Here is a 23,667-nt window from a genome sequence, read left to right as displayed (position 1 = left end):
CTAGGGGCCCCAAAATTTTATTTTTAAGTAATCTCTACACTCAATGTGGGGCTCAAACTTCCAGCCCCAAGATCGAGAGTCTCATGCTCTGCTCACTAAACCAATCAGGCACCCATCTTTTTAACAACATACAGCAATATTTTAAGGACCAAAACTCATCTGAAGAACACTTTGCCACTAACCTTCAATTCTTCCAGCCGTACCTTATCTAAACCTGTGCCTACCAGTAGGTGAAGAAGTCTAATCCTTTCTAAGTGACCAGGAATTTGTAACTTGGGAATTAAATTCCCCTTCCTTCACTTGATTCCTCCATCTACTATGGCAACCATGCATCTAGGGAAAGATAGTCTATACTTCCTGCTTAAGCTATTATAGGAAATCAAAGTCAAGGTCAGAGTTTCAACACAGCCTCTCAACCAGCTGGTAAGTCTTTGAGATTCTCTAAGTTCTAGCTCTTTCATCCAGACAGAAAGAGTACAATCAAGGAAGAATCTTCAAAAACCTGAAACAGCTAATTTTCCACTCTTCCAGTTTCTCTACTGGTACCTGCTAGCTGAGAATTTTATACAACATGAATACAACATTCTTCTTTACTTTAAATTATTTTGTCACCGTTTGGTTGCCCTGTATCAATAACTAAGCATTGGCCCCATCCCTGTTTTTTGTCTCAGAGTATCAAATACAAACCACACATTACTCAAAATACAACATTTAAAAAATATATAACGGTTTTCTGAAAAACAATATATATAAAAGTCAGGAAAGATCATAAAGTGCTTTATGGAAGGCCCAGTGATCCCCTTTCCAGAATACAAAAAATACTTCTGACTATATCCAGGGCACTTTAACTTAAAAAGAAAAAAAATTAATTTTATTCTGTAAGGACTTTCTTTGTCTGTAAAATCTATTTTAGAGACTACTATTCATATATATTAGTTACTTTATACTACACATGGAGAAACCCTCAAGTTTTCTACTTACCAAGGCCACTATTGGTATAGGCACACCAAATATCTCTTCGTCCACTGTTCCAAAATTGTGGCTTCAAATAAAATTGATTAAAAAGTCAGTTATAGCTCTAAAAATGTTAATTCTAAAATGTGACAAATTGATTTCCACATAGTCCAAAAAATCATAGAATCGACATACAAGCATCTCAAACAAACAATAAAATGCTTTCCCTACTAAAGCAAAACTTTGTTTCTGTGTCTGATGTCCATTATTACCTCGTATCCTTCACAGGAGGCAGGAGAGACATTGGTATTGAAAGCAGGGAAGTCAGGAGCCCATTCCAACACATCTGAGTACAAAAATATATCATCAGAATCCAAGCTACATGATACAAAAATTGGTGACTGAAAAGGAAGGGAAAAAAACCTTTACCTTAAAAGGGTCAAATAGCCCAGTTGTGCTGGCATTTGAAAAATCCGTAGCAAATTCAGAACCTAAATATACATTGAAAACAATATATTATCAGGTAGTGTCAATCAACAACTATCCCTAGTTTATAAGTGAGACCTTTGGCCTCAAATTCATTCCAAAATATACATTTCCAGTACAAAGTCTCCAAATTAATTACCTACTTAATCTTTTTGAACTTTTATAGTTTACAAAACTATACAAGTTTCATACACATCATCACATCATGATCCCCAGTTTCAAGATGAGGAAAGGGGTTCAAAGATGCAATGTGACTGCCTATAGCTCCCCAGCTGCAAAGTGGCACATCTGGGTATTTAAGTTATCTTACCACTTTTGAAATTAAGACTGCTCCTTCACCTTCTATTTGAGGTTCTATCACAATTTAAAAATCACACTCTTTGGGGTGCCTGGGTGGCTGTCCGCCGAGTGTCCAACTTTGGCTCAGGTCATGATCTTGTGGTTTGTGAGTTCAAGCCCCACATCAGGCTGGCTGCTGATAGCATGGAACCTGCTTCTGATCCTCTGTCTCCCCCTCTCTCTGCACCTCCCCTGCTTGTGCTCTCTTTCTCTCAAAAATAAACAAGGGGTGCCTGGGTGGCTCAGTTGGCTAAGTGTCCAACTTTGGCTCAGGTCATGACCTGATGGTTTGTGAGTTTGAGCGCTACATTAGGCTGTGTGCTGACATCTCAGAGCCTGAAGCCTGCTTCAGATTCTGTGTCTCCTTCTGTCTCTGACGCCCCCCCCCTTGTGTTCTGTCTCTGTCTCTCCAAAATAAATAAATGTAAAAAATAAATGAATAAATAAATAAAACATTAAAAAATAAAAAAATAAAAATCATCCTCTTGCAAATTTAAAATTAATGTAGCTTTACTATTGCATGAAGTTACTAGGGTACCAAAGAGCAGTGTATCTGGGATATGGAATGAAAAAAAGTAACTTCTACTTTTTTAGGTGAATCATTTCTAGCAGTCAAATTTCAGTTACATGGGGGATGCTTGGGTGGCTCAGTTGGTAAAGCAAAGATTTTGGCTTAGGTCATGATCTCATGGTCTGTGAGTTCAAGACCCACATCAGGCTCTGCATTGACAGCTCAAAGCTGGCTTGGGATTCTCTCTCTCTCCCTCTCTCTCTCCCCTCCACACTTGCTCACTCACAATAAATAAACATTAAAACACAATTCAAATCATGGGAATCTACTCCCAAAGCCAAGACTACACTGTATACACTGGATGTTAGCTAACTTGACAATAAATTACAAAAAAATAATAAAGAAAAAAGAAAAAAATTGCTCAGTTACTTGAGACAGAGCCTCCAGTCATCTTTACCTTTTGTGAGCTTGTGTAACAACCAGGTATCAATCGTCCCGAAGCAGCAATGATCCTCTGCAACTGCCTTTTGCACCTTAAAAACACAATGGCACAAAACTGGCTCAGAAAAATTAAATTACTAAGCACACAATCACATGTCAATCAGTCAATACAATATAATCCCATTTTTTAAAATAAGAATGAATATATATATACAGGGGTGCCTGGATGGCTCAGTCAGGTGAGCATGTGACTCCTGGTTTCAGCTAAGATCCTGATCTCATGGCCTGTGAGATTGAGCCCTGCATCAGGATTCTCTCTCTCTCCCTCTGCCCCTCTCCCCTGCTTCATGCCCTCTCTAAAAATAGGTATTTTTTAATTAAAAAAAGAAATGAATATTTACATAAAGATATGATTTAACATACCCCAAACAGTTTTAAGCAATTACTATAAGGTATAAAAGGCTTTAATTTTACATGAATCATGTGTCATTTTTGTGATGAATAAACAATTATATATACGTATTTTTACACATGTGAATATGTCTGACTATAAGAACTCTAAAACAGAGGATGGTACACTATGACCACAGTTCAAATTCAAGACATTGCCTAACTCTGTATAGCAAGAATGGTTTTCAAATTTTATAACTGTCTTTTAGAAGAATACTTTGTGACATATGAAAAGTACATGAAATTCAAATTTCAGTGTCCATAGATAAAACGTTACTGGGACACAGCCATTTTCACCTGTTTATGTATTATCTTGGGCTGTTTTCACACTACAATGGTAGAGTACTTGTGACAGAAACCTTATGGCCTTCAAAGTTTAAATAATCACTAACTGGCATGTTACAGGAAAAATTTGCTAATCCTTAGTGTAAAGCATGCCACAGGAAGCAAAAGTATCAAAAACTCTTTAAAATAACTAATAGAGTGGGGCACCTGGGTGGCTCGGTCGGTTAAGTTTCCGACTTCAGTTCAGGTCATGATGTCGCAGATCGTGAGTTCAAGCCCCACATCAAGCTCTAGGCTGACAGCTCAGAGCCTGAAGCCTGCTTTAGATTCTGTGTCTCCCTCTCTCTCTGCCCTCCCCTGTTCACGCTCTGCCTATCTGTCTCTCAAAAATAAATAAATATTTAAAAAAATAAAAAAATAAAATAACTAATAGAGAAGATGAAATGCTTATTGAAATACCATTATTACTATTTTTTTTAAATAGGCTCTATGCCCAACATGGGGCTCAAACTCACAACCCTGAGATCCAAAATCTCATGCTCTATCAAACGAGCCAGCCAGGTGTCCCAAGATAGTTTCTTTAAGGTATTATTAATACAGTGGAAACAATACCCTACATCACACTTTATCACCTTTCTAACTCTTATTTGTCCATCAAGATTAACATTTCTTGGCTTTGCCAAACTCGGCATCCAATGGCTATATTCCATATGGCCATTATCTTACAACGTAATTACTTCCCTACTAGACCCTAAGCTACTTAAGAGTAAGAACTAAATTGCATTCATATTTATGAGCCCAACACCTAGGAGGGTTCCTGGCAATAACAAATGTTTAAAAAATGCCTCCTAAATAAATGAGATTAAAAAAATGGCAAATGAATACATTTAAGGATGGATTATATTTCAAAAGTAGAAACGATCAATAAAGTGAAAACATGACGAATTCCAAAAAAGAAGTCATTTGTAGGTTATTTATAATAAGTATTTTAAAGATTCTATTCAAGTTTTATACCATTTCAATATGGAGAGCTTAAAGTAATATTACTGTATTTCAAACTCTCTTTAAATTTAGAAATTGAGATTCTAAAATTTGCTCCAGGTTAGACAAAGGTTAATCTGTATTTCAGTGAGTAGCAACAATGCCTGGCAAGTAGTAAATGCATCTGTTCACTCAAAAAAGATTTGAAAGGCCAGTCGTCTGAGAGGTAGTAGGTTGACTGGAAGCTTTGAAGACAGAGTTGATATTAGGGCTTCCCAAGGTAGGAGGATCAAGGTCAATTCTCATGCTTTGGGATAAGACTCCAAATGGCTCTATTCTAGGACTAAGGGTAAACCAGAAAGACAGGCTCTCACAGGAACTGCAACTCAGTTTTAAATCATCTCAATCACTAAATTGGACTGAGGTAATCCTGGTGTCTAAAAAAATGGAAGAAACAAACATAAATCTTACTTAGAGCAAGAGAGTTAAGGCTCTCATAATTTCTACACACAATTTTCCAAATACTATGTCTAGCTGATATAGACACACATGCATACAAATAAGTAACTAGGTTCACCGAACTCATCAAGTTGTATATATTAAATATGATCAGCTTTTTGTATGTTAATCATATATCCATAAAGTATTTTAAATTTAAAAGAAATGAAATATTCAGGCATCTGAGGAAACAAGAGAATACTAAAATAAAAGAGATTAAAAAATTTTAAAAAAGAAAAGAGAGAGAAATAGTCCATGAGGCTACAGATATTAGGATTAATAGTCATGGACTTTAAAATACCATGCTAATTATGTGAGGAAAAAAGTTCTAGAATTAAAAAATTAAGAACTTAATGGATGGGTTTTAATAGCACATTAGAAGCAATTTATGAGAGAATAGATATGGGAGAGAGTTTAGAAGAAAATATCCAGAATGAAGTAACAAAGAGACAAAGAATGGAAAATATGAAAGAGTAAGAGACAAAGGGGATTTAATGAGAAGGTCTAACATGCATATAATCAAATTTTCTAGAAGGAAAGGAGATAAAGAGAATGGATTAGAAATTACTTTTGAAAATAATGGTTGTGAAATTTTTAAAATCAACAAGATATGAAGCAATAAATTCAAGACACCCTACAAACCTCAAGTAGGTTGCCACTCCTAGACAACAGGTGCAGAAAATGTGTTGGATAAACTCAACACGCACTAATGATAAAGAGTCTTAGCAGGGGCGCCTGGGAGGCTCAGTCAATTAAGCATCTAACTTCAGCTCAGGTCACAATCTCACAGCTCGTGAGTTCAAGCCCCAGGTTGGGCTGTGTGCTGACAGCTCAGAGCCTGGAACCTGCTTTGAATTCTGTGTCTCCATCTCTCTCTGCCTCTTCCCTGCTAGTGTTCCGTCTCTGTCTCAAAAATAAACATTAAAAAATTTTTTTGAAAAAGAGGATTAGCAAAATAGGAATGATAGAGAATTTTCTTTATTTGAGAAAGGTTATCTTTTTTATGTTTATTTTTTGAGAGATAGAGAGCATGCCCATGAATGGAGGAGGGGCAGAGAAGGGGACAGAGGATCTGAAGCAGGCTCTGCACCAACAGCAGCAATGATGTGGGGCTTGAATTCACAAACCGTGAGATCATGACCTGAGCCAAAGTCTGATGCTCAACCACTGAGTCAGCCAGGTGCGAGAAAACCTATCATATGGGCACCTGGGTGATTCAGTTAGTTAAGCATCTGACTCTTGATTTCAGCTCCTGTCATGACTTCACAGTTCCTGGGCTTGAGCAGTGTGTTGGGCTCTGCGCCGACAGCACAGAGCCTACTTGGGATTCTCTTTTCCTCTCTCTTTGCCCCTCCCATGCATATACTCTCTTTCCCAAAATAAATAAACATTTAAAAAGAAAAAGGAAAAAAAAACCTACTTCAAATTCTTACTAAATTGTGAAATGTTGAAAGCTTTTGTCTAAGAATAAGATTGAGAAAAGAATGTGTGTGGCCATCCCTTCTAGTCAATATATCCTAGAAGTCCTCGTCAGTGTTTAAGAGAAAAAAGTCATATTTCTATATCCTATTGTTACGTTAAAGAATTGCAAATTAAACCAGTGAGATGCTATTAGAATGCCTAAATTCCAAAACTGGTATCAAATGTTAGCAAGGATGTGAAGCTATCACTCATAGTTGGTAGGAGTGTAAAACGGTAGAGCTACTTTGGAACACAGATTGGCATTTTCTTACAAAGCTAAACATAGTCTTACCATCTGATCCAGCAATTGCACACGCAGGTATTTACCCAAATGAACTGAAATTTATGTTCATACAAAAACCTGCACACAAATGCTTATAGTAACTTTATTCACACACAGTGCCAAAAATTATAATGAGTAATGTCCTTCAACAAATGACTGGATAAACAAATGGTAACAATCTAGGCAATGAAATACAAATCAGTGACAAAAAGAAATGTACTTTCCAAGACATGGAAAAACCATTGTTTTTGTTGATTTTTTCAACTGTTTTTCTATTCTCTGTTTCATTAATTTTCATGCTAATCTTTATATTTCTTCCCTTCTGCTCCTGTGGGTTCAGTCTGTTATCTTCTGCCCATGCCTTAAGGTAGATTGTTAGATGCTTTGTTGATATAGTCTGTATACATGGGGCGCCTGCGTGACTAAGTCAGTTGAGTGTCTGGCTTTTGATTTCAGCCCAGATCATGATCTCACAGTTTCTAAGATTGAGCCCTACATGGGCTCTGTGCTGACAGTGTGGAGCCTGCTTGAGATTCTCTCTCCCCTTCTCTCTTTCTCAAAATAAATAAATAAACCTTAAGAATACAAAAATTAAGGGGCGCTTGGGTGGCTCAGTCAGTTGAGCGTCCGGCTTCAGCTCAGGTCATGAACTCGTGGTTCGTGGGTTCCAGCCCCGCGTTGGGCTCTGTGCTGACAGCTAGCTCAGAGCCTGGAGCCTGCTTCAGATTCTGTGTCTCTGTCTCTCTGACCCTCCCCTGCTCACACTGTCTCTCAAAACTAAATAATAGAAAACATTAAATAAACTTAACATTGAAGCTTTTAAAAAAAGAATAAAAAAATTAAAAAATATGTAGTCCTATACATAATAGTCTTGCTATAAATTTCTATCTAAACACTTATCTTAGTGCAACATATAATATGGTATATTGTGCTTCCATTTTCATTCATCTCAAAGTATTTTCTAATTTCTTAGGATTTCTTCTTTTACCTACCGGTTATTTAAAAGTACATTGTTGGGGCGCCTGGGTGGCTCAGTCGGTTAGGCCTCCGACTTCAGCTCAGGTCAGATCTCACGTTCGTGGGTTCAAGCCCCACATCAGGCTCTGTGCTGACAGCTAGCTCAGGGCCTGGAGCCTGTTTCCGGTTCTGTATCTCCTTCTCTCTCTGTCCCTTCCCTCTCATGCTCTCTCTCTGTATCAAAAATTAAATAAAACATTAAAAAAAATGTTTAAAGTACATTGTTTGGGGGCACCTGGGTGGCTCAGTCGTTTGAGCATCCAACTTTGGCTCAGGTCATGATCTTGCGTTCATGAGCTCAAGCACGAACTCTGGGCTACTGGGCTCTGGGCTGACAGCTCAGAGCCTCGAGGGTGCGCGGATTCTGTGTCTCCATTTCTCTCTGCCCCTCCCCTGCTCACACTCTGCCTCTCAAAAAAATTTAAAAAAAAAAGTTAAAAAAAATTTTAGGTACACTGATTTCCATATATTTTTGAACTCCCCAAATTTCTTTCTGCTAATTATATTTAATTTTGTTTTTAAGGATTTTATTTTATTTTAATGTTTGTTTATTTTGAGAGAGAGAAAGAGCAAGCACAAGCAGATGAGGGGCAGAGAGAGGATCTCAAGGAGGCTACACGCTGACAGAAGAGAACCCAATAAGGGGCTCGAACTCGGCTGACATCATGGCCTGAGCCAAAACCGAGAGTCAGAAGCTTAACCAACTGAGTCACCCAGGTGCCCCATAAGAATTTTATTTTTAAGTAATCTACACCCAATATGGGGCTTTAATGGGGCACAACCCTGAGATCAAGAGTCATGTGTTCTACCTACTAAGCCAGCCAGGAGCCCCGTATCTGTTACTATGTTTAATTTCACTGATTAGCAGAAAAATATTTTATATAATTTGTCCTTTTAAGTTTATTAAGGATCGTATTATGGTGTAGCATGTGATCTACCCTGGCATGTGCACTTGATGTATATTCTGTTGTTACTGGAGATCTCTATAAAAGGTCTGTTGTCCAAGTTTTCTATTTCTTTGTTGAGCTCTGTCTAGTTGTTTTATCTGTTATTAAAAGTGAAGTGTTGAAGTCTCCAACTACTATTGTTGAATTGTTTATTTTCCCCTTTAATTCTGACAGCTTTTGCTTCATTTTTTTAAGGCACTGTTACTACATGCATATGTTTATAATTGTTATATATTTCTGATTGATTGACTTATCATTACAAAATGCCCTTTACTCTGGTAACATTTTTTATTTTAAATTCTATTTTGCTGGATATTAACATAGCCACTTAGTTTATGGATCCTGTTTGCATGAGAGAACTTTTGCATCCTTTTACTTTTAACTGATTTGTATTTTTGAATCTAAAGTGTTTTTCCTATAGACAGTATACAGTGGATCTTTTTTATCAGTGTAAAATCACAATGAGAGATCACTATCTATGTACCAAAATGGCTAAATTTTTAAAAATCTGATAATATCAACTATGATGGTAAATGAAATAAGAAGTCCTCTCAGTGACTGATAGTGGGTATGTAAATTGTCAAAAACTGTGGGAAACTTTTGACATTATACATATCCATTCAAGCCCTAAAAATTCCATTCCCATGTATAGATGTAGCAGAAATGCATTTATATGTACTTTGGAGACAGTATTATTTATAATAGCCCAAACTAGAAATAACTCAAATGTACATGAGCAGAAGGGATAAAGACAAAATCATACATTGAACACTAAATAGCAATGAAAATGTAAGAAAATTAATTTATACCCAATATGGGTATATGTCACAAATATAATGTTAAACAAAAGGAGTCAGACACAAAAAAATGAATCCGGGTTCCAATTATACAAAATTCAGAAAAATTCAGGGAAAATGAAAAGATCGTGTTAAGAAAGAAACGTATAAGTAAAAAAGTACAAGTGGAAAGAAAATATGACACACAGTTTCACAATGTTCTGTTTCTTGATTCAAGTAGTGTTACACAGGTGTCTGCTCTACAGTGGATCGCGGATCGGCAGAGTTTTGTTTTGTTCAGTTTTCTATATGTGTTATGACTCACAATCAAAAGGTTTAAAATAAACTGCATACAGATGCCTTGTATTCTATCCCAATATGTAGTGGACACCTAATTTTCCCTCAAATAAACAATTTACTATCTTTATTCCTTTAATTCTGTCTTTCCTGTAGTCTACACACACACACACACACACACACACACACACACACACACACACACACACACATTCTTTCCTTACCTCAACCAAGTTCTGTAAAATCCAGGCCAATCTCAAAGAAACATGCTGGTTTGTGAAATTGAACAAACTCATTGCTAACAATCGTTTACTTCTAGTGAAAAGGTGCAGCACTCGGCAGGAGCTCTGTATTAGCTAGTAAGAAAAAAAGATATTTTAGGAAAATGCACTTGATGGTGTTTGATATTTCTGTATTAATTCTATACATAGAAAAACAAATCCAGTAACAAACCATTCAACTACTTCTAGTGTTCTCAGTATCTAAGAAAATGAAGTAAAGCAGTATTACCCCAATGGAAGACATTTGCATTCTAACATATGAGATACAACACATCTACTATGACTTTCTTTAATAAACACAAAAAGCTCAAGGCAAAATCTTTTAAATTAAAGGGAGAGGGATGCCTGGCTGGCTTAGTCAGAGAAGCATGCGATTCTTGGTCTTGGGGTCATGGGTTTGGGCCCCATACTGGGTGCAGAGATTACTAAAAAAAAAAAAAAAAAAAAAAAAAAAAAAAAGAAGATAGAAAAGAAAAAGAAAAGGAAGAGAGTAAAGGGAAAATGCTATATTCCTGTTAGAAATATATTTTTAATGAAGGTACTATTAATCCATAAGAGAAATTCACTTACACAGTAAGTACCTAAAATTGGGATGTATGATTTCACTGAACACTACCTATACATAACAAAATTAAAGATGAAATATATATAGTTCTAAATTTATTTCTTAGTAAGCAAAGTCTTCAACTAAAAAGAAAACACCTCGGCGTGTCTGAGTGGCTCAGTTGGTTGAGCATCTGGCTTCAATAAAGGTCATGATCTCGCGGTTCATGGGTTCAAGCACTGCGTCAGGCTCTGTGCTGACAGCTAGCTCAGAGCCTGGAGCCTGCTTCAGATTCTGTATCTCCCTCTCTCTCTGACCCTTCCTGCTCACTCTGTCTGTCTGTCTGTCTGTCTGTCTGTCTCTCTCTCTCTCTCAAAAATAAAATAAAACATTAAAAAAAGAGAAAAAGAAAAATAAAAAGCCTCTCACAGAAAATCTGCTTTGAGTTTTAAGGTTTGTTAGAAATAGTAATCAAAACAGAACCATCAAAATCAAAAACTCTCCTGCCACCTACTACAAGAATGGAGATGGGCAATTCAACCTCTGAAACTGATGTTTTACAGAATATTCACTTATAGAGAACTTCTCCCCTTCTTACATTTTCCTCTCTGTTATTGCCCACCTCTCCCCTAAAAAATAAATAGAAAGATGGGTTTATTTACTAAAATAATAAGTGTAACAATCAAGAAAATGTACAGACTCAATTCTCTCTACACTTCAGTTTTGTCTTTTTTTGTTTAAGTCTATTTATTTTGAGAGAGAGGAAAAGAGAGAGCATGGGGGAGGGGCAGAAAGAGAAGGAGAGAGAGAGAATCCCAAGCAGGCTCCACACTGTCAGCGCAGAGCCCAATGCAGGGCTCAAACTCATGAACCCATTAGATCATGACCTGAGATGAAATCAAGAGTCAGGAGGCATTCAACTGACTGAGCCATCCAGGCACCCCTGGTCTTTTTGGTTTTTTTCCTTTCCTTTTTGGTGAGAGCATTTAACTTCTACTCTTAGTGAGTTTTAATTATATAATACAGTGTTATAAATTATTGTCACCCTGTTATACATTAGATCCTCACACTTATTCATCTTATAACTGAAAGTTTGTACCCTTTTAACTTCTTTTTCACCTGAGTCCCTGCTCAAACTACCTGTGTTTCTACATATTTTGCACTGTTAATTAAAAGATAAGACGTCCTTAAAGTATTTAAAGGGACCACCCATAATTCTTCCTCTGATGTGTTATATGGTAAGGAATGCTTCAAGTTGAAAGAGGTTTTTCCTCCCTAAGAACACTACACTTTCCTCTACTTGAAAAATAAGATTAATATCCTTCAGGGATCCCCAGGCTCGGGGAACACACAAAAAGTATTAAGAGTTCTAATACCTGTACTTTTTTTTTTAAGTTTATTTATTTATTTTGAGAGAGAAAGAGAGTGCATGCAAGTGGGGGAGGGGCAGAGAGAGAGGGAGAGAGAATCCCAAGCAGGTCCCTGCTGTGGGCACAGAGCCCAAAGTGGGGCTCAACCCCAGAAACTGTGAGATCATGACCTGAGCCGAAATCAGGACCCTGAAGCTTCACAGAGTCACCCAGGCGGCCCTAACACCTGTACTTTTAATTAACATACGAACAATTAACATTTTCTTGTCAATATCCTGGTTGTGACACTATTCTATAGTTTTGCAAACTGTTACATTGAGAGAACCTGGAGAGCCTATAAGGGATCCCTGTATTATTTCTTACAACTGCGTGTGAATCTATAATTGTCTCAAAATTTCAGTTGAAAAAAATATATGTCTCAAAATCTTTGAAATATGATAAGTGCTGTGAAAGAAATAAAGGACAGACAGTATGACAGAGACTACTCTATATACACAGGATGGCAGGAAAGGCCTCACACAGAGGAGGTGAGGGGTGAGCTGGGCCCGGAAGGACGAGAGGGATCCAGTCCTGAAGGCAGGAGAGCCCCCTGCAGGTACAAAGGCCTTACGGTGAGAGACCGCCTGCGTCCTACAAGAACAAAAGCAGGCTGGGGCCCAATCCTCAGCAGCTTCCGGAAAATGGTCAGAGTGGTGGACGGGGCCAATCCATCATAGGGAGTTGGGATTTTATGCTAAAAGTAAAGAGAAGACTTGGCAACCATTAAGCAAGCATAAGAACAGCAGTGAGAGGGAGCATGGGGGCTGGAAAGACCGGAGGAAAACCATGGTGCCAGGAGACTGCTGACACACTTTCATTACTTCACTGTGTTGCCTGGAGCGAACTGTGGCTAAACTGATGATTTGGTGCCATCTCTGGCACGAACACCGCAAACATTTCCAGAAGCCTCAGTCAATAAACCATAAGCATCTAGGAGACAATAGGTGCAGGGTGGGGTTCCTCTGCTGGCAGGACAGCCCCTGGAAGAGTGTGTGCTCAAGTGTAAGAATCCGCGCACATCTTTTTCCCAAGATAAGCCAAAGCTTACATCATGCACACGTTCAGTATCAAGTAGATAAAGTACTTTAAGTGCTGAGTTTTGTGCTTGAAGTCAGTTTTGTTTTTATTTTTTTAATGTTTATTTTTGAGAAAGACAGAGACAGAACATGAGTGGGGGAGGGGCAGAGAGAGAGGGAGACCCAGAATCCAAAGCAGGCTCCAGGCTCTGAGCTGTCAGCGTAGAGTCTGACACAGGGCTCGAACTCACAAACCAAGAGATCATGACCTGAGCTGAACTCAACCACTTAACCAACTGAACCACCCAGGCGCCCCTGAAGTCAGTTTTAGATCATGATTTGAGATTTGGGGTTCATACTACAGAAGTAAATGTTTTCAAAGTCATAACTTATGTTTAAAGGAATAAAAGTTTTTAAAACCTCACTGATTAACCTAAAAGAAGCTTGACGAAATGACCAATTTAGAACTAAATTATACATTAAGATGTAGAATTACACATTATAAATAGCATAATTTTTTTTAATTTTTAAAATTTATTTATTTGAGAGATAGTGAGTGGGATAGAGGCAGAGAGAGGGGAAGAGAGAGAATCCCAAGCAGGCTCCGCACTGTCAGCACAGAGCCTGATGTGGGGCTCAAACTCACAAACTGAAATCATGACCTGAGCCAAAAATCAAGAGTCAGATGCTTAACCAAGTGAGCCACCCAGGCATCCCAATAAATTGTATAATTTTTCAATTATACCATTCAAAGTTCATGACATTTTCTTATATACTCATTTTCAACTCCTTAATCACTCTCTCCTGTAAACAGCATCTCTCAGTACTCAGTCTTACAAGTTATTAAAGCAAGGTACATCTTCATATATTAAACTAACAAAAGAAAAACCAGTGTGGGTGACATTATAGCAATGGTGTTTCTTTCACTCATGTATTACTGTCATAATCTATAATATATTTATGTTTATTTTCATATAAAATTAATGTCTCCAAATAATTATTGAGTAAAATCAATGCTCCAGATACTCTCTGAAGCACCATTCTGTACAGGCACCCCAAGTGAAATGGCATTTAGCTTTGTGGTATTAGAATATGAAAATTGCAACATGCAATATTAATTATAACATCACATTGCAGGTCTGACCACATTTTGAAAACTGTCTTACCCTCAGACTCAGTAATCCACACTTATGTTGCCACCACCACTGCTGTCACTGTCATAGTCATGACCATTGCACTTGCTACCATGATGTGGTAGGCATCAGGTGAAGAGCTTATGGCCACCAGCTAGTTATGTGCCTCAATATCCATTCTCCACTTTTGTAACAAAAGATGATGAACTTTGGACATTTCTCTATTTCTTCTGGACATGGCCTACTTCTCCAAGAATGGCAACATGAATTCTCACATGAGAAACTGTGGTCCGTCCTAAACCTCCTCAGGTCCTCCTGAAGTGTAGTTGTTAAGTACTTTAGTCTACCACATATGCTTTTGGGTGTCTACTATTAAGTTTCCCTGATGTGAGGGGTGTACGTATGTGTATCCTCTTCTCATTGTTCCAAAACAGCACAGGTAGGAGTTAAGAGACATTTACAAGGAAAAGAGTAATATCTAAATCACAGAGGATAAGAAAAAGATTACCTTCAGTGTGAGTGAATTATTCCAAGATTTTACAAGCTCAATGGCTCTTAGGTCTTGCCAACTGATGAAGTTGTGAAAATGATTTCCCGTTTTCCTAATAATGATAAAAAACAGTATTTTGAAACTCAATATACATCAGAGGCTATATTAAATAAAAAATCTTCAACAAGAGGAAACAAAATTAAAGGCGACCCTGGAATCTCAAAGTAGGAGTTAATTAGATGGGGCTTGCCGAATGACGTTTTCATTTTATAAACAACACATTTTGTAATAATTATAATGTGGTAAGTAATGTGAAATTCTAGGTCAAATTCTATCAGACAAGATACTCTTTATGAAGCAGTACAATGTGCATGTGTCTAAAACAAAACACATCCAATGAGAAGGCCTTAAAGACCTCCTTATACACTTTAAAAAGCAAGAAGCCAATGCTTCCTCCCTTCATTTTACTTGATACACACAAGTGGATAAAAATTGGATAAAAACGTCTGTACCTACATGGAAGAGTTGAAATATTGCCTGAACCCATTCTATACCCTCAACTTTAGGACTGGCTTATCTACTGGCAACCTACCAAGTTTATCAAAATTTGTCCAATAAGAAGAAATTCAACGAACTCTGGGTCAACACTACAATATAAGTATAAAACTAAGAAATATCATAGAAATAAATCATTTTTCTTTTTGGCTCCTGCAAATTCAACCACTGATATCCACTAATCTTCAATATCCAACTCAGGCTTGCTTTCTACCCTATTTCCAGGTACCCTCCTGTGTGAGTTCACCACATTCAATTCCCTAGACCGTCATTTCACATACTTCTTAAGCAGGCCACCCCCATGGGCACAGCCTCAACTATACTACCTAGAAACATTCGACACCCGAAATTTTAACATTCCAATATATTAGTTGACACATCTTGCTATTATTTCTGTTCTCTCAGTCTTACTCTCTAAATACCTTCTCTTCAGGGGCACTGGTGGCTCAGTGGGTTAAGCGTCTGACTCTTGGTTTCAGTTCAGGTCATGATCTTATGGCCTCATGGGTTCACACCCAGCTCTGCAGTGACAGTGAGGAGCCTCCTTGGGATTCTCTCTCCCCCGCCTCCCCCCTCACTCTGTCCTTCCTCCACTCTCACTGTTTCTGTCTCTCTCAAAATAAATAAATAAACGTAAGAAAAAAATACCTTCCCTTCAAACTCACTGAAACCTTTAATCCCTCAAACATTCCCTTGTCTTCCTACCAACCTCTCTGAGGCTTCCATCCTTCCCTGCATCCCAAGATCTAGCACTCTCTACCCTGTGACTCTCTTTTTAAAAATTGTGGGGGCGCCTGGGTGGCTCAGTTGGTTAAGCCTCCGGCTTCGGCTCAGGTCAGATCTCACAGTCGTGGGTTCGAGCCCCGCATCAGGCTCTGTGCTGACAGCTAGCTCAGAGCCTGGAGCCTACTTCCGGTTCTGTGTCTCCTTCTCTCTCTGCCCCTCCCCCTCTCATGCGCTGTCTCTCCCAGTATCAAAAATAAATAAAAAACAAAACAAACAAACAAAAAAATAAATAAAACAAAAATTGTGGTAAATTTATATATAACATAAATTTGCCAATTTAATCATGTTTAAGTATGCAGTTCAGTGGCATTAAGTACATTTCACAATCTTATATATTACCATCACCATTATTTCCAAACATTTGGGTTGTTTCTACCTCCTTGCCTTTGTAAATAATGCTGTCGTAAACACTGTTATGCAAGTATCTGTTTGAGTCTCTGTTTTCAATTCCTTTGGGTATATACCTAGGAACAGAATTGCTGGGTCATATGGTAAGTCCAGGCTTTGAAGAACTGCCAAACTTTTCCCTACAATGCTGCATCATTTACATCTCTGCCACTGGTATACAAGAGTTCAAGTTCCCTCACCAACATTTGTTGTTTTCCATTTTTTTTAATTATAGCCACCCTGGTGGGTGTGAACTGGTATCTCATTGTGGTTTATATGTGTTTCTCCAAGGACTAATATTGTACAGAATGTTTTCATGTGCTTATTGACTATCTGTATATTATTCAATTCTTTTGTCTATATATGAATTGCATTGCTTGTTGAGTTGTAAGAGTTCTTTATATATTCTAAATATTAATTTTTTATCAAATACGTGATACACAAACATTTCTACCATTTTGTGAGTTTTCTTTTCACTTTCTTAATAGTGTCTTTCCTTTTCGTTTTTCACCTCTACTGAGAATCACAGCATTCACCTACATCATGAACATGTTACTTCTTTATCCTTCAATGATCCAAATGGTCACCATTATCATTAGCACAAATTAGAGACATGATTTTCCTATTGTAGTCCTCTATCTTAGATGGAAATACAACCCAAACACACAAAGATGCATATCAAGAAACACACCTTCCAGATTACAGGCTGTAGTCAGTTTCTAGAAATCTAACTACAACATTTAAGACATCAATGACTGCAAATTTTTCCAGGACATATATTTTTTTTTTATCTCAGTCTCACAACCCTGAGATCAAGACCTGAGATGAGATGAAAAGTCAGATGTTTAACTGACTGAGCCACCTAGGCACCTCACAGGCATATTTTTAAAATGGAAATCATATACTATGTCAAAATAATTTCAACATGATTTTTTTAATGATTAAATTTGGGGCAATTTTTATACTTCAGAGATTTCCAGCAGTTAAGAAAATTACAGAAAAATGAGCTGTCAAAAATATGAAAATATCTTAATGATGTTCTCTGATGCATTAAAGTTTTTGATATTGATGAAGTCCAATTTATCTATTTTTGTTTTATTAACTGTGCTTTTGGTGCCATTTAAGAAGTCAATGCTAGATCCATGGTCGTGAAAATTTTTCCTCTATTTAGTCTTTAAAACTAAAAAGTTTTAACTTTTAAATTGAGTGTTTGATCCATTCTATAAGTTAATTTTTGTATATAGTATAAGGTAAGGGTCCACATTCATACTTTTGCAAATGGACATCCAGTTTTCTCAACATCTTTTGTTGAAAAGATAGTTCTTTCCACATTGCCTCGTCTTGGCACCCTTGTTAAAAATCAACTGACCACTGTATTTGATTCCTTAGGCTGCCATAACAGCTTAAGACAAAAGCAATTTATTGTCTCAGAGTGTGAAGGCTAGACATCCAGATTCATGGTGTTGCCAGCGCCACACTCCCTCTAAAACCTGTAAGGGGGTCCTTCCTTGCCTTGTCCTGGTGGTTTATAGCAATCTCTGGAATTCCTCAGCTCCAAGTTGCATCACTCCAACCCTTCTTCACACAACACCCTCCATGTGTCTGTCTTCATGCAGCTGTCTTTGTATGAGGGTATTAGTCATACTGATTAGATATCCACCCTACTGCATTATAACCTTATCCTAATTTAACTAATTACATCTGCAGTGACCCTATTCCCTAAGGGCAAATTTTGAGGAGCTGTTGTTTCTTCTGTTGGGTTATTTCCTCCAAATCTCCCTCACTTCTAAGTGTGGGATTACTGAGTCAAAGGCTAAAGAAAATTGTCCAGTCTTCATATGTGGACAAACCTGTAATAGGTAATGTTATAATCAATACTGCATATTGATTATTATACTACTTCTAATGCCTTCTCAATTAGGGTGCCTGTACCAGATGGTGCTTCAAGGAGTATCTGGAGCACTGGTTGTACTTGATAACTATTTGGAGACATTAATTTTATATGAAAATAAATATATTATAAAATATGACAGCCATGTATGAGTGAAACACTACTGTTATAATCTCACCCAGACTGTTTTTTGTTAGTTTAATATATAACAATGTACCTTGATGCTGGGAGAACTGGACACAACATGCAGAAGAATGAAACTAGACCACTTTCTTATACCATACACAAAAATAAACTCAAAATGGCTGAAGGGCCTCAATGTGAGACAGGAAACCATCAAAACCCTAGAGAAGAAAGTAGGAAACAACTTCTTCGACCTCAGTCGCAGCAATTTCTTACTCAACACGTCTCCAAAGGCAAGGGAGTTAAAAGCAAAAATGAACTATTGGAACCTCATCAAGATAAAAAGTTTCTGCACTGCAAAGGAAATTATCAACAAAACTAAAAGGCAACCAATGGAATGGGAAAAGATATTTGCAAATGACATATTGAATAAAGGGCTAGTATCCAAAATCTATAAAGAACTCACCAAACTCCACACCCAAAAAACAAATAACCCAGTGAAGAAATGGGCAGAAGACACGAATAGACACTTCTCCAGAGAAGGCATCCAGATGGCCAACAGAAACATGAAACGATGCTCAGCGTCACTCATCATCAGGGAAATACAAATCAAAACCACACTAAGATACCACCTCACGCTGGTTAAAGTGGCTAAAATGAACTAAGCAGGAAACTACAGATGGTGGCGAGGATGTGGAGGAATGGGAACCCTCTTGCACGGTTGGTGGGAATGCAAGCTGGTGCAGCTGCTTTGGAAAACAGTGTGGAGGTTCCTCAAAAAATTAAAAGTAGAACTACCGTATGACCCAGCACTGCTAGGCATTTACCCAAGGGATACAGGAGTGCTGATGCATAGGGGCACATGTACCCCAGTGTTTATAGCAGCACTTTCAACAATGGCCAAATTATGGAAAAAGACTAAATGTCCATCAACTGACAAATGGATCAAGAAGATGTGGTTTATACATACAATGGAATACTACTTGGCAATGAGAAAGAATGAAGTCTGGCCATTTGCAGTAATGTGGATGCAACTGGAGGGTCTTATGCTAAGTGAAGTAAGTTAGACAGAGAAAGACAGACACCATATGTTTTCACAAATATGTAGATCTTGAGAAACTTAAGAGGAGACCATGGGGGAAGGAAAGGGGGACAAAAAGTTACAGAGAGGGAGGCAGGCAAACCATGAGAGACTCTTAAATACAGAGAACAAACTGAGGGGGTGTTTGTTGGGGGATGGGGAAGAGGGGAAAGTGGGTGATGGGCCTTGAGGAGGGCACTTGTTGGGATGAGCACTGGGTGTTCTATGGAAACCAATCTGACAATAAATTATATTTTAAAAAATGCACCTCACTTTAACAACTTGTAAGACTGAGTATTGAGAGGTGCTATTTACAGGAAAGACAGAGTAATTATGGAGTTGAAAGTGGTTATAAGGAAATGTCATGAATCCTGAACTGCATAGTTTTAAATTATACTATTTGTTACGTGTAATTTTATATCTTAATGTATCATTTTAATCTTTAACAAATTAATTCTTCAAACATTCCTTAAAATGTGACTAATTCCTTCAGTCAGTGATATGTTTAAAACTTATTCCTTTGCAAATAAATGTGGTAACTCTAGTAATCTGGTTTACGTGCTTCATAAGGATTGCCAATTTTTCTTTTTCTTTTTGATTTTTTTAAACATTTATTCATTTTTGAGAGACAGAGAGAAACAGAGCATGAGCAGGTGAGGGGCAGAGAGAGAGGGAAACACAGAATCCAAAGCAGGCTCCTGGCTCTGAGCTATCAGCACAGAGCCCAATGCGGGGCTCGATCTCATGGACCACAAGATCATGACCTGAGCCAAAGTTGGATGCTTAATCCGCTGAGCCACCTAGGCACCCTGCTGATTTTTCTTTCTTGAGGGTTGGAGTTGTCAGCTGACTTTTCCAAGCAATACTGCAAAGTGTGTATTCCTTGCTGTGTGCGGTCACTAAAGTTTCTGCAACTTCTGTCATCTGTGTGATCAGTTAGTGAGGTGACAAAAGATTTTCTTAAATGTCTGATTCCAGAAAAAGAAGCAAACCATTAAATCTTTCAACAGACCTTGCTTAAGAAAGCCACTGCAGCTGAGAAGGACGGAACCTAGGTAAGCACCTGTGCCAGTCCTGTGGGGCACCACCAAACCTACCAAAGCATACACACCCAAATCTTTGTGGGACAGTGTCCCCAGTGCTTGTCCTAGTAGCAGTCACTCACTCCAGTAATGGGAGCTGCTTTCCCCATACCCACAGCAGGGCTGAGGAGTAAAAGGTGGCAGCCAGTGTGCACACACCCTCTTACCTGAGAATAGTCGCCACTGCCTTCATCCAGCACTCCCCTGGGTGTTAGAAAGCCTGATTAAGTTCTGGAGTTCCGAGGTATACATCCTCTGTTTTTCCAATGGTCACACTGACCAATCCTCACGGGTTCCTACTGCACTATTCTGCACGAGGTCCTTTTTACCCCTTATCTTTCAAGTTAACCATCTATCTTTTCAATATCTAACTTGGGATCATTCCAGCTTTCTTCTGTGTCTGCTTTCTTTTTTTGAAATTAAAAAAAAATTTTCATTGTTTTTATTTTATTTATTTATTTTTAGAAAGAGAGAGAGAGAGCACAAGTGGGGAAGGGGCACACTTGACTTAATGGTATCCTTTAGCTGCTTCAGCCAAAAACTAGGGGGAAGTGGGGAAATCATCTAAGTCCACAGGGATTCTGTTATATCCCCAGAGTTTATATTTTAATGGAGGGGAGAAACAAATGAGTAATTAAAACTATCATTTCATATAAGGATGATGCCATGACAGACTGGCATGGTAAAGGAACAGAGTAACCAGGGGTGGGAAGTGTTTTTTAGGTATGAGAACAGAGGCTTGAATAAGCAGTAGTCTTCAAAGAGACTTCCTAGTCTTACTCTCATTCCCCTCAAATCCACTGTACCGTGATTCAAGAATATTCTTTCTAGGGGCATTTGGGTGGCTCAATCAGTTAAGTATCTGACTCTTGGTTTCAACTATGTCACAATCGGCTCAGGTCATGATCTCACGGTTTGTGGGTTCAAGCCCCACATCAGGCTCTGGGTTGACAGAGAGGAGCTTACTTGGGATGCTCTCGCTCTCTCTCTCTCTCTCTCTCTCTCTCTCTCTCTCTCTCTCTCTCTGTCTGCTCCTCCCCTGCTCATGCTCTCTCTCAAAAATAAATAAATAAACATAAAAAAAATTTAAGAACATTCTTTCTAAAATGTAAGTTTGGTCTTATTACCCTTCTGCCTTAACAGGTTTTGGTAATTTCCCACTGCTTATAAGAGATAAACTTTCCTTGCCACAACAAATGGCCTTTCCTGGTCTGGGACCTAGCCTTCCTCTCCAGGTACATCTCAATCACTCAAAGATTTGAAGGCCTACTTTTAAGTGTGAAGGACCCAGTGAGAATACGGCAGACAAAAATCTGAACACTCATGAGACTTCTTACATGTATGGGAGATATGTAATAAATAAATATGCAGATAAGTAAATAAGAATTTTGTATAATGGTAAGTGATATCAAGAAAATAAAATTGTAAAGTGATGAGTAAATAAAATAGTCAGGGATGGTCTCCTAGGAGAAATGATCTCCATGGTGAGGTCAGAATGATGAGAAAGAGGTAAGATCTGGGGTCACAGAGTTCCAGACTGAGGGAGCAACAAGTGCAAAGCTTCTCCTAATAAAAGTAGGAACCAATGAGAATGTTCAAGAAACAGAGAGAGCAGGCCAGTGTGGCTGGAGCACAGACTAGGAAGGTAGCCAGAGAGAAGGTCAGAGTCAGGCAGAAGTCAGAACCCTGGTGTGGTGCCTTCTGTATTTTACCCTGTGAATTCCAAAGTACCCTTGATTCTTCAGACACATCCTGCTCTTGCATCTTCTGTTTTTGTCCGTGATTTGTTCTTCCTTAGAAAACTTCTACTCTTGGGGCGCCAGGGTGGCACAGTTGGTTAAGTGTCTGACTTTGGTTCAGATCATGATCTCACAGTTCATGAGTTCAAGCGCCGTATTAGGCTTTACACTGACAGACCAGAGCCTGCTATTGATTCTCTGTCTCCCTCTTTCTCTGCCCCTCCTCGCCTCCTCCTCTCTTTCTCAAAACAAACAAACGTGAATATATTTTCTACCAGAGAAGCCAAATACTCAATTACTCAACTGCTTACTTAATACAGGAATAAGTCCTATGAAGGAAAATTACAGAGTGCCATGAGTACACGTAAAGGAGACCTTGCCTAGCGTAAATGTCAGGAAAGGCTTGAGAAATGACAATAGAACTGAGCTCTGAAGGATGAGTAGTAACAAATGAGGAGAGTGAACAGTGCTGACAAAATGTGTGACATGTTCAAAGGTTCTCAGGATGAAGCATAATGTGTTAAATGCTAGCAGAGCTGAAGAACAAAGAGATAAGATCACAAGAGGAAAGTCATCATTAATTGATAGCAGGGTTGACAGAAGACAATCTAGAATACTGATCTCAAGAAGTGGCACATATTCCAATATTCACTAAGCAGTGATTTGTGTTTGTTTTACCTCTGTCGACAATACAAAGAGAAACAGAGGAAAAACACAAAGAGCAGTATTGTAAATGAATTGCCTTCAATATCTCCACCACATTGCAGCATTCCGTGGCTCTTAATGTATTTGTGTCGTAACTAATTGGTAAGAACCATTAACACAAGTATCAAGGACTACAATAAAAGATGTATTTGATGCTGTGGAAACACAGTCATTTATATACTTGTGTTATGAGACCATAAATTCCTTGAGGGCTGGTGTTCTTATCCATTTTCATATTCAACACTGCCTTCCTCCCTGTAAGTCCTCAAACAGTTCCTGAGTGAATCGCAGTTCGCCTGCATGACTCATAGTTTATGTTACTAACTGGCACACACACCCTGATGTGAGGTTAGCTGGCAGCAGCCTCCCTGAGAGACACAGGGAATGAAGGAACAAAACAGCTCTGATTTTGTAGAACAAAAGGAATTTAAAACAACCAAAATGGAGGAGATATCATATAGTTACTGTCAGATACAAGCTAAACATACCACTGACTAAATATATTGAAAAATACTTTAACCTGAAGAATATGAAGAAGAGTCAAGGCCTGTAAAAAATAAATAAACACCAAGCATGTAAAGGAGGGGAACAGAGAAAAACAAAGTTCAAAGTTTTAGACTTCCTGCCGACAACAATGGGAAAACAATGCTTCTATGGCCTTGACGATAGAAATGCATGGCGGCCGCAGGAGAAAGAAACAGTGAGCTGGGAGGAGGCGC

The 23,667-nt window shown here is 38.3% G+C and overlaps 1 protein-coding gene across 4 annotated transcripts in view; it reads right to left on the bottom strand.

The window, feature by feature from the left end:
- GK5 (glycerol kinase 5) overlaps positions 1-23,667 on the bottom strand; it is a 79,400-nt gene that overhangs the window by 42,634 nt on the left and 13,099 nt on the right. For 2 of the 4 annotated variants that reach the window (XM_029940124.1, XM_029940126.1), the window contains exons 4-9: positions 14,618-14,711; positions 9,951-10,082; positions 2,748-2,823; positions 1,384-1,445; positions 1,227-1,300; positions 982-1,042 (exon numbers count right to left, since the gene is read on the bottom strand). In XM_029940124.1, the coding sequence (XP_029795984.1) occupies positions 982-1,042; positions 1,227-1,300; positions 1,384-1,445; positions 2,748-2,823; positions 9,951-10,082; positions 14,618-14,711 (499 nt within the window). Of the gene's footprint in view, positions 1-981; positions 1,043-1,226; positions 1,301-1,383; positions 1,446-2,747; positions 2,824-9,950; positions 10,083-14,617; positions 14,712-20,671; positions 20,696-23,667 lie in introns of those variants that run through there. The other 2 variants (XM_029940128.1, XM_029940127.1) reach the window with 2 other exon arrangements.

The sequence above is a fragment of the Suricata suricatta genome, chromosome 5, assembly GCF_006229205.1.
Source record: "Suricata suricatta isolate VVHF042 chromosome 5, meerkat_22Aug2017_6uvM2_HiC, whole genome shotgun sequence".
Lineage (NCBI taxonomy): Eukaryota > Metazoa > Chordata > Mammalia > Carnivora > Herpestidae > Suricata > Suricata suricatta.
Note: the sequence above shows the minus strand (reverse complement) of the source record. Positions and strands in the feature narration are given on the sequence as shown.